The sequence below is a fragment of the Cynoglossus semilaevis genome, chromosome 9 (genome assembly GCF_000523025.1).
Source record: "Cynoglossus semilaevis isolate Cse_v1.0 chromosome 9, Cse_v1.0, whole genome shotgun sequence".
Classification (NCBI taxonomy): Eukaryota; Metazoa; Chordata; class Actinopteri; order Pleuronectiformes; family Cynoglossidae; genus Cynoglossus; species Cynoglossus semilaevis.
In genome coordinates, this window is record NC_024315.1 from 12,689,863 (window position 1) to 12,700,041 (window position 10,179).

A 10,179-nucleotide genomic window follows, 5' to 3' on the forward strand; every position below is an offset into this window, starting at 1 on the left:
CACAGTATATATATATATATACAGAGTATATATATATATTAGTGTATACAGTATGTGTGTGTGTGTATATTTATGTAAAATGCACTGGGACAAACATGCAAAACTACAAAGATACCTACTGATAGCACTGAAACATTTTAAGAAGATCCTCTGTTTTAAATTCCAGAGGAAAATCATAGATCTCTACAATGTGAGAGAGCTCTTCTTCTCTAAGGTTGATATCATCTTCATCATCAGCTGGGTCCATATTAAAATAATCAAATCTTGGCTCCTGAATTGAGGGCTTCTTTTTTCCTTCTTTTGCAGCAAGCTGAAATTAGAAACGCAGAAATTGTTTGGATGAAAGATTTGTTACCACTGGACACATTCATGCTCATCTAAAACCTGTTTTATTTTTGCAGACAATGTTACTGCTATCAGAACGTTCTTTCTGTTGTGATCTACTCTGTGTAGTGCACCGTTTTTACCTCCTCAAGAAGATGTGGCTCCAAACAATCCCCATCTTCATTAAACATCTTTTCCCAGCTCTCATCTTCGCCCTTTTCATCCTCTAGAGACATTGGCTCCAGTTGTTTTGAAATACCTTCCTCCACACTGTTCGGTTCAGGTTGATCGTTCACATGCACTCCAACGTTCTCTGGTCCCTCTACTTTTCCCTCCAAGTTTGTGTTGTTGTTTTGTGTTGGACGCCCATCTTCTCCAACGACAGCTGCAGGCTTTTCTTCCTCCCCAATCCTACTCTTCTTGTTTTTGGCATTCTTCCGTGCCTTGTCTGTGTATTGAGGCCTCGGCTTAACTTCTTTCTGAGTTTTGTTTTTGGTGGCATTGAGACGTTGTTTAGGAACATACAGAGCCTGACTTGGCTTTTTTGTCTGAGATGGAGGTGTGGTTGTCAAATCCACTGGAGGAGCTTGTTCCTTTGGCTTCTCCGACTCCATATCTAAATATTGTTGCCAAAAAACCTGGATCAGAGGAGAATGGAGCAGGGGATGTTTTTTAATTTGTGCAGAAAAAAAGTCTTTGAAACCAAAGATAATTTGAGAATAACAGAAAGAAACATTTCCTTTGGAAGTGCCGAAAACTAAATTGCTAATATTAAAAATGTTCTTCTGCATTTATATTAAGATTTGTACACACTGGATAAACCTTGTATTCCATCACGATAACACTTTCAATAACAAATTCAAGGAATTTTACAGACATTTACCTGCAATTCAGATCTGTCTCTTAAAGTTTGGTGTATCAGGAAAAGGAGAAAAAGACAACCGAGGTTACAGACGCAGCCAACGTGTTTATATTTCAGTATTGGTTAAAATCAAATTTTCGAAGACGCAACACTCAATACTCTGGGTTTCTAAACCATTAGAATGGCGTTTAGTCATCGTTTAGACCTTTACGTCTTAAGTAGACACAATAACTCAGATGTGACTAAACGTTAACGTTTAGTTCCCGGCGAAATAAATTGATAAATATTATATATCAAGAATAAGAAAATATCTTTGTGTTTATCGTGTTTTCAGTGGACGCACTCTGCTAATATGAACATACATTTTATCAGCACAATGTAGTTAGCTAAGCACCACAGCTAAGGACCTATCTGTCATTCATGAGAACATCTTATTATCAGGAACCGAAGTCAGATCTTAGCTTAGCTGGAGTGTAATTCACTAGTCCTAGTCGTTTTCATTTGAATCACCTGAATAAATGCACGAACAGATTAGTTGTTTTTGTAGCTTACCGGGCTGGGTTGTTTACTAGAACGATATTTGTCGCACTACAGTGACGCAACGATAGGGGGCCTCATGAAAAACACGTCAATGTATCCGCCATTACCTCCCGGAAAGATCCCATACGCAAGTGCTGATTGGAGCTGCTCTCCTGCGCCACATATTAATGTGCTATACAGACTACTTATTTAAATAGAGTATTACCAAAGAATCGTCAAGAAAGAAAAATGCTGATCCACTTAAAACACTAAAGAACAAATGGGAATTAAAAGGAAGAACACACGAAATAGATATGAAGCATATTTGATCAATCAAAAATTGACTCTTCTGCAATAGCTCCATGGACTTACTATGTGTTTTATCTTATTTCTGTGTTTTCATCAAACTAAAAGTGTGTGCGTGTGTGGTATTAATCAGTGATAAGCTGTGATTTTTGTTTATGCCACTAGATGGAGATAGACACATTTTAACTTTGCTGAACGGTGGCCATTCTCTCTGCTTTAAACATCCCCAACCATCGGACCATTAATTCCAAAAGGTAAGAAGAGCTTTCACTTTTACACACGAACTACCGTAAGTTATGTAACTGTAAGAACAGCCATAGTGATCATTGTGACCGTTCATACGTCATTCGCATATTTAAGTTTTTAACATGATTTCTATTCATAAACACGTAACGTGACTGTAGGTGAATTAAATTTAGGAAATTAAATGGGATTTCTAAGAAGAAAATATTTTAATTGTACAACATTTTAATTGTGTCTTTCTTTTTGTTACAAACAAATGTTGTTTGCTTCACGTAAAACTATTTTTTTCAAAACATAAAGATATATATTAAGATACATTTTATTAATAATTTTAAACCATCCTGAAGGAAAAGTTTTGGTTTTTTTTGGATGTGTTTTTTTATTTTGGTCTTAAGTGTGTACAGTACAGGCCCATTTTGCATTAGACTGTGCTGTTGTGTAATGTAGAGTTTTATGAATATACAGTATGTAATAATATAATGTAAAGGTAAGACAACAACTTTTTGGTCTCTTGACTATGTTAACTATGTAATAATAAATAACAAACTTTTGCCATTTTAAATCAACATTTATTTATTATTTGACACACGTCGCACATGTCCTATCGCTGAATGTATTAAAGGAAATCAATATGAAAGTGGTTCTTGTGTTCAACATCAAAATAATAAAAAAACACATTCAGATTAGTTTTTCAACATTTGGACATTTGCTCAAGTTCAAAGACTGTTTGAGTATTTAAACACACCATCTGGTAAGATTCAGGAAGACTTTTAAGATAAAAAATCTAATTTAGGAAGAGCTGAGACTCAGAGGTAAGTGTCTTATTCAAGCATTTCTGTGTTTTATGTCTTGGGTACGATATAATGGATAATTTGCTACACTTTACATTTCATAGCATACATTATTTGCTACTACACATCATCACTTTAAAGTTTGAATCTCTTTAATTTGATCTTCAGATTTTCAGACATAGCTGACAAACCTAATATTAAATCCTAGCTTGTCTGATGGATCCAGAGTGGAAGATGTGTGAAAGCTGAGGTATGAAGTTGGGTGGTGTTTAAATTTCTAATTCCTAGCTAAACAGTAACACCTGCCATCCTGTTCAGACAGAAAATTAGAATTTCACAAAAACCCATAGTTCAGTTTTTTTCCTCCACATTTTCACCAAAAATGTATAAATAAATCGCTTGTGATTTCTTTTTGTGAGCGAAGCTAAAGAGATGTACAGCATGTCCCATATTGCAGGATGTGGTGTTAGTGTCAACCGGGTGAAACACAATCTTTAGGAACAGTTAGTCATCGGGCAGTACTGCCAGACACAGAGCTGCTTCCTGAGCTGGAGCCACATGAGCCCCGGTCTTCATAGATGGAAATTTCTATCTGGGGAAAACGTTAAAAAGTCAAGTGCCAATAAATGTCATTAATCAAAAAGAAGCTTCATATACACGCCTTATTCATCAGAGAATAGTAATTAAGGATACAACACGCATTCCTCTTTCTATTGGGTCTGTAATGACCAGACCTCTGGGAGCATAGATCTTCTCGTTCTGTTCTTGAATGTAGTTGGCTATCTTTTTCAACACCTGGAGGGCATGAGGAAAAAGAAGCTCATTAAAAAAATAAACATTTATAATCAAAATTGAAATGGATCAACTTTTTAAAAAATGTGTCTGACCTTCTCATAACGAGTCTCTATGCAAAGGAAGATCAGATATGCCGTAGTGCAGGCCAGACACCCCTCTAAATATGACTGTCCTCCAATCTTTTCTGCCTCCGCGTAGAAGTTATTGAGAGTTTTCACAGTGTCCTCGAAGAGTGTTCGCTCAATCTGGAGACAAAAGCACCACGGACAGAGACATAAGCAATTGAAATGGGTAAAAACCCGACCACTACACAGTGAATACAGGATCATCACCCAGTCCTCACCCTGCTCTCCAGCTCAATGGGGAACTTGGTCTGAAACTTGCAGGTGGTTCCTTCACTGTAGTCTCTCTGGATGAAGACTTTGTTGGCCAGGGAAGCACTGTGCCGCAACTCTTGCAGGTTATGGAACTAAAAGACGACAAATCAAGACCTCAGAGGAGATTTGTGGATGTATGCAGTGAAAGAAGACATGGAGATAGTTGGTGTGAAAGCAGCGGAGGCAGGGGATAGGGTGAGATGGAGGCAGATGATCTGCTGTGGTGATCTCTGAAGGGAACAGCAGAAAGAAGAAGAAGTAGAAGTAGAACACTTGTATTTAAAAAGTAGAAATGTAAAAATAGCAGGAGGACGACAGGAGGCAGTAGTGTGCAGTCAGTAAGGTAAACTAACTATGTTCACTTTTGTTGCAGTATCTTTGTGTAATGAAGGCAATGTTTAAATAACCTTGTTCCAATATTTGCCCAAACACTTGTGTTTATGTTTTTTTTCCATCATTGAGCGGCCCTAGCTTGGTGGAAATGCCACAGACATTGCACGCTTCTTTGATTTAGAGATTAAATAAGAGTTAATCAGTTTGATTGTTCTGTGTACGGTTGATTCGTTAAATTTGTCCTGTTATTTTCCCACACGTGACATATCATATGACCAAGTCATATTAAATGTGTTAATAAGACTTACATAAATGTATCATTAAATGTGTTTGTTGGCTTTTGTAAAGGACTTCAGCAGGGGGGTTGTGGCCCCTAGTGTGCTGTGTTGTGTTAAATGTGTTGCAGGGGGGTTGTGGCCCCTAGTGTGCTGAGGTACTGCAGAGGGGTTGGAGCGTGTTTTTTGTTGTAAGACCTTTCTTTAATTAAAAATATTTTACAGTATATTGAGGTAGTAATCCCTGCTCCACCTCTCTATCAGTCTGCTGATCCTTGGCCAGAGACCAAGGTTTATAACAGGTAGAGCAGCAGTGTACCTGTTCATTGGCAGGCTGCACACACAACAAGCCGCTGTGGAAGTGTTGGATGATAGTGGAGATGTGATCTGTCACTCTGTGGGTTAGTACCTACACTCACTGCAGCCCTGTTGGCACGCAGCCCAGCAGTGGACATACAATCTCTGACGCAGACTCTCTTCTTGTAGCCTAACAGTCAACAATACACAACAGATCGATGTGCAGCTACGAGGTGAGATAGATGAATACATACATTATTTTAGCCTTGATTTAAACCTGTGCACCGTAATGTCCCTACTACAAGGCTTCTGTCCATGGTGCTGGACTGTGAGTGTGTGTGTGTGTGTGTATACCGGATTTATGGGGATTTTCAGTAGACACAAACACTGATTTCTATTCTCACCCAAGCAGCTCGATGTCTCGTGTGGAGAAAGCAAACGCGCATTGACGAGTTTCTGACACACTACGTCAGTGTAAGATTATCACGTGAATTGATGTTCACTTCAGAATCAGATGATATGCCAGGAGAAACACCGTGAATGATAATGTAATGTAAACGGTCCTGAACCGCTTGTCTGTCACCGCCTAATGTCCTGTTTCGACAGAGCCTTTGGAGCCGCACCCAACACGACAGTTCTACTGATGGAAACCCAAGAGGTCATTTAAGAAAATAGTATTCTTACCTCTGTCGCCATCTTGCCATATGCGGCCGCCGTGACAACTCTGCGTGCGCGGGAGTGTTTTTACTAGGACACAGGGGATGACGGGAAGGTAGAGAGTGGACGGGGGAGGGGGCTGAAAGCTTTAAATCATGTTGGCTTATTGTGGGGTCGTTTTTTTTTTTTGTTTTTTTTGTTTTTGTTTTTTGTTTTGTTTTACATTTCCTCTAATATCCATTAGGAAAGCTATTTATATTTGAATTAAACAGCTAAATGACCGACAGAGACAAGTATACCTGTGCATTCTCAAACAGATATAAAAGCATCAAAAGACCTTATATTATTTTTGGTAAAATAAAATAAAAAAAATTATACATTTTACAATGTCCATTAACTAGTCAGTGAAATTAAATTAAACTATAGCACACGTTGCTTATAACACCTTCACAGAATATACAAACTTACACTTACCACCTTCATAATATTAAGGGTTTATCAACATTTGTTTCAGATTGGTTGGCCATGTTAAAAAAAGTTGATCCACTAAAATTAGAGCAATGTTATTAGTTGGTTTCATTAATTGCCGAATTAACCTAAAACCTAATTAACCTAAAACATATTATATTAATTAACTTATGAGTACATTATTTATGTAATTCATTAATTAAATATTTTGCACCTTTCATTAAGTGCCTGTTTTGGTTCCTCCATTGTTTCTGTTCATTATTCTGTCAGGGATCTTGATGAAGCCATGCACAGAAGTTAAGAAGTGATTTATTCATTCATCTGCTAACGCTTAATTCTTTCACGGTCCCATGGATTAAAGTCAATCCCAGCAGTTAATGGGTCGAGGGCGGTCCATTGCAGAGACAAACATCTCCATATTGGTTGTTCCAAGATATAGGTAAACATTATAGGAATACATTCTAACTCTGATACCATACTGTGAAAACCATCTCTCCTATTTCAAGGTACTTAGGCAACTCAGGCCTGCAGTATTAATAACACGATTAATTTATATTTCACTTGTTATGGTTCAAACAAGTAGACTTAACTTATTTATAGAGAATGTTGAATGTACTATTTTATTTCAAGTTGATTGAAAATTTTCAAATTTAAAAAAACAAACTCAGTGTAATTGAGTTCAGTCTCGATGTCGCTACGAAGTGTGTCGTTATTCCCTTTGGAACAAAAGGTAGCGCTAACGCTAAGAAGAAAAAATTCACTGGCGCATGGAGTTTTCAATTTTGGTCCACTGTGAATTTGAGTTTGAGATCCCTGCTCTAATGTTTTTATTTTTCATCTTGTCGTTGTGTCCAGAGAGTGTCATTAAAGTTCATGTTTGCATCTAGCACATTTGCTTAGTGTTTTTGTTGTATTTGTAATTTGCAATTGTTTTGATTTTGTCTAAATATTTTCTGTCGCAGGTTCACTGTCTATTTGCATATTCTACATATTCAAAAGGCTCTACAATGGTAAGTACTCTCACGTTATCTTAAATTTGAATCTTCGTTTATGTTGAATGTGAGGTTTTGATTAAATATTGATTTAATGTTAATTATGTTGTTCACATTTGATTAAACCGGTAGTGTTTTCAACTGCTACCTTATTTCTGACATTTATTGTTTTTAAAACTCCGAGTGACCTCAAAATGTGTAACCAAACAAACAGAAAGTTAATCAATAATTGCACAGTTTATTTCAACAATTGCATGATACAACAATCCACTTTGGGCCAACAGGCGGACAATTTAGCATTTGGTTAAATAACGCACACCCTTTCAGGTGTTTTCAATTAAATATATTAGAAGGACAATTTCAGGACAGGATCATTTAATAAATTATTACAGTAAAGGACATAACTACATACTGTATGTGTCTGATTTATGACAATTTACATCCCATTAGCAGATGAATATTTAAGAGGGTTGATCAGTGTGATGAAGGTTTACTGTAGCATTTAGGCACTTTCAAAGTGGAGATCTTTAGAGTGGTATAATTGTGGCATGATGAAAACTTCAAGTGACTGTTGCTTATACTTGCTTATACTTTCATTTTTGCCAAGAGAAATGAAATTTGTATATATTTGACCTTAACCTTACACACAGTACATTGAAGGTTAATTTGTCCCAACACTACAACAAACAGTGCATTACTGTAACAGAGAAATCAATTGTTCCAAGGTTTTTCTCACTCTTGGTCACACATTACCCTAAAATCACTGGTTTGTAAGAAAAGTATTGAGAACTCCAATGCCCGCAGAGTTACAGTGGAAGCAGATGAAATTATTAAAAGTAATAAAATAAGTGAACCAAAATCACAGGCCCTTAAATAGTAATAATAATAATAAACCAATATTTACAAAGCAAGCTAAAAGTGAACTGAGGAACATCAAACAAACCCCACAGTAAGATCAGTGAAGAGCACCAGGGTTTAAAATGTTACTTTGAATCATTTCTAACAACTCACATATTCGCCATCAGAAAAATCTAACATAATAATTTACTTTTATTGTATTTGCCAAATTTTGAGAATTTTCACATGGTGAATAATGTGCAAAATCGATTTTGAAACGGTGAACAGATGAGAGGGACAGCACAGCTCTGGTCACAAACAGAATTGCTGATCATTTTCTGTGAATACAAATGTGTGGTATAACATGAAGAGCAGCTCTTCATTCATCATTCATTTCAAAACTGATCGTTAATCGTTTCTTGTGCTTTTGTGACTGGGCTGTAGAGTCAACACAGGGGAGGCAAAATATATATATATATATATATATAGACGGTGTCATTGAACCTTTCTGGTCTTTTGCTGTTTAGTTGGAAGAAGTTCATTCAGATATTATAAAGGACAACCAGGATTACAGTATAATTAACTTAAATTATCATTAGCAGCTAGTTAGGAATTGTAATTGGATAGGGGTTTTAGAACTGGACCGGACAAGGGTGCTGTAGAAATGTGGGGGCTTCAGGACCTCGGTGCTTGAGTGTGAACAGTTGATGACATCACACTGGCCACTGGGAAAATAAAACTGACATCTTACTATAATTTGATAAGGGTAGAATTACAGGCAGCACAAACAAATACAGTCTCTCTCTGGGCCTCTGGAGCTGAAAAAAAAAAAAACAGGAAGAAAAAGCCGATCGGTTAGATTAGTCAGGATGAATAAATTGGTAAATAAAAACATTTAATGGTCCAATATTTAGATCTGTCATCCTTTACCTGTTGCTCCCATACAAGCTCTCAGCACTTTAAAAGAACAGCATCGAGCGCAGAAGCTGTTGCCACAGTTACTGCAGTTCCTCTGTAATGTGGTAAAGCCAGTATTTAAAAGAAGACAGATTATGATCTATATATGGTCTAAATATATCTCAGATTATTATGACAAGTTCTCAGTCCTACCCTTTTCTTTAGCACTGAGAAGACAGCACTGCAGCCAGAACAGTTGCCTTTGAAAATAGAGAAAATGCAAACGTTTGAAATGGAAAGCAAAGAAATGGGAAAGAAAACAACTTTCTCTCCCTGTTGTTTTAGGAGAATAATGTCAGGGTGGCTGACCTGTGCTGGTAGTGGGGTAGCGTTTGCGCAGTTTTTCTGTCAGTTTGGAAACTTTGCTGCGTATTGGTTCATTGCGGCTCAGGAGGCCATTTTCAGAGATGGTGTCATATTCCTGAACTTCAAGAGGTCCTTCATCGTCCTCCTTTAAAAAAAAGAGAAGGGTGGTAAGGAAAAACAGGAAGACGTGAGTCCAAACAGGCAGAAGTAAGAAGTAGCTACACTACACATAAGCTGCAGTTTTAACACATGGTCTCACGGGTGTAGTGTGTGAACATGGACTGTGAAGTCTTTGGAATACATACAATAACTTCACATCAGAAATCAGAAGAAATAAACCAACACTGAAATCATGAAAGAAATTTGAACAATATTTTTCAGAACCTAATATTAATTTCATAAAAGAACCAATAAATTCTGAAAAATGTTGTCTTTACATACAGTAGTAATTGCTGGTGTGAAACAGTTTGTCACTTTAGCTCATTTTAGGCCCAACTATTTAAACAGAAGTTATTTGCTGCAGTCCCTTTTTGCAAATTCTCTGACGGTTAATACCAAGTGGTTGTCTTCTTCATTGAAAAAACACCCCCTATATCCACATATACTGTATATATATATACATATATATAAAATATGTAAACATACACATACTTACACACGTTTATATATACATACACACAAATACAGTATGTATATTAGGGACTCACACACACATATACATTAGTAGTGCAACAACTCATGCATCTGTGGTGAACTGTTTGATAAGAACTATGAATCGAACTGTGCAATTTTGCATTCATTTATCAACTGTCTGTGCTGAAGGCTCAGATCCACTAAGCT

The 10,179-nt window shown here is 36.8% G+C and overlaps 3 protein-coding genes across 8 annotated transcripts in view; all 3 read right to left on the bottom strand.

The window, feature by feature from the left end:
- Positions 1 to 1,890, bottom strand: part of r3hcc1l (R3H domain and coiled-coil containing 1-like) — a 3,943-nt gene extending 2,053 nt beyond the window's left edge. Inside the window, exons 1-4 of one of the 4 annotated variants that reach the window (XM_008317274.3) lie at positions 1,739 to 1,848; positions 1,208 to 1,226; positions 468 to 962; positions 120 to 310 (exon numbers count right to left, since the gene is read on the bottom strand). In XM_008317274.3, coding sequence (XP_008315496.1) covers positions 120 to 310; positions 468 to 938 — 662 coding nt within the window. In that variant the 5' untranslated portion in view covers positions 939 to 962; positions 1,208 to 1,226; positions 1,739 to 1,848. Of the gene's footprint in view, positions 1 to 119; positions 311 to 467; positions 963 to 1,207; positions 1,227 to 1,696 lie in introns of all 4 variants that reach the window. The other 3 variants (XM_008317272.3, XM_008317275.3, XM_008317273.3) reach the window with 3 other exon arrangements.
- A 743-nt stretch (positions 1,891 to 2,633) lies between these two features.
- Positions 2,634 to 5,958, bottom strand: golga7ba (golgin A7 family, member Ba). 2 transcript variants are annotated; one of them, XM_008317281.3, is made up of 5 exons: positions 5,807 to 5,958; positions 4,184 to 4,309; positions 3,933 to 4,085; positions 3,739 to 3,840; positions 2,634 to 3,633 (listed from the first exon to the last, which is right to left on the bottom strand). In XM_008317281.3, exons 1-5 carry the CDS (start codon positions 5,816 to 5,818, stop codon positions 3,550 to 3,552), a joined length of 477 nt encoding a protein of 158 aa, XP_008315503.1. In that variant the 5' UTR covers positions 5,819 to 5,958; the 3' UTR covers positions 2,634 to 3,549. The 2 variants fall into 2 exon arrangements, with proteins under 2 accessions (XP_008315503.1, XP_008315502.1); XM_008317280.3 differs by having other exon boundaries at positions 2,635 to 3,637; positions 5,807 to 5,955.
- Positions 5,959 to 7,457: 1,499 nt separating this feature from the next.
- Positions 7,458 to 10,179, bottom strand: part of zfyve27 (zinc finger, FYVE domain containing 27) — an 8,375-nt gene continuing 5,653 nt past the window's right edge. For both annotated transcript variants that reach the window (XM_008317278.3, XM_008317279.3), the window contains 4 exons: positions 9,343 to 9,484; positions 9,187 to 9,233; positions 9,007 to 9,088; positions 7,458 to 8,894 (listed from right to left, as the gene is read on the bottom strand). In XM_008317278.3, the coding sequence (XP_008315500.1) occupies positions 8,827 to 8,894; positions 9,007 to 9,088; positions 9,187 to 9,233; positions 9,343 to 9,484 (339 nt within the window). In that variant the 3' untranslated portion in view covers positions 7,458 to 8,826. The remainder of the gene's footprint in view (positions 8,895 to 9,006; positions 9,089 to 9,186; positions 9,234 to 9,342; positions 9,485 to 10,179) is intronic.

Bases quoted from the DNA above. Each gene is read 5' to 3' on its own strand.
- golga7ba (XM_008317281.3), bottom strand. The intron at 3,841-3,932 runs GTCAGACACATT...CATGCCCTCCAG, and splicing joins TAGAGACTCGTTATGAGAAG to GTGTTGAAAAAGATAGCCAA. The intron at 3,634-3,738 runs GTATCCTTAATT...TTCCCCAGATAG, and splicing joins TAGAAAGAGGAATGCGTGTT to AAATTTCCATCTATGAAGAC.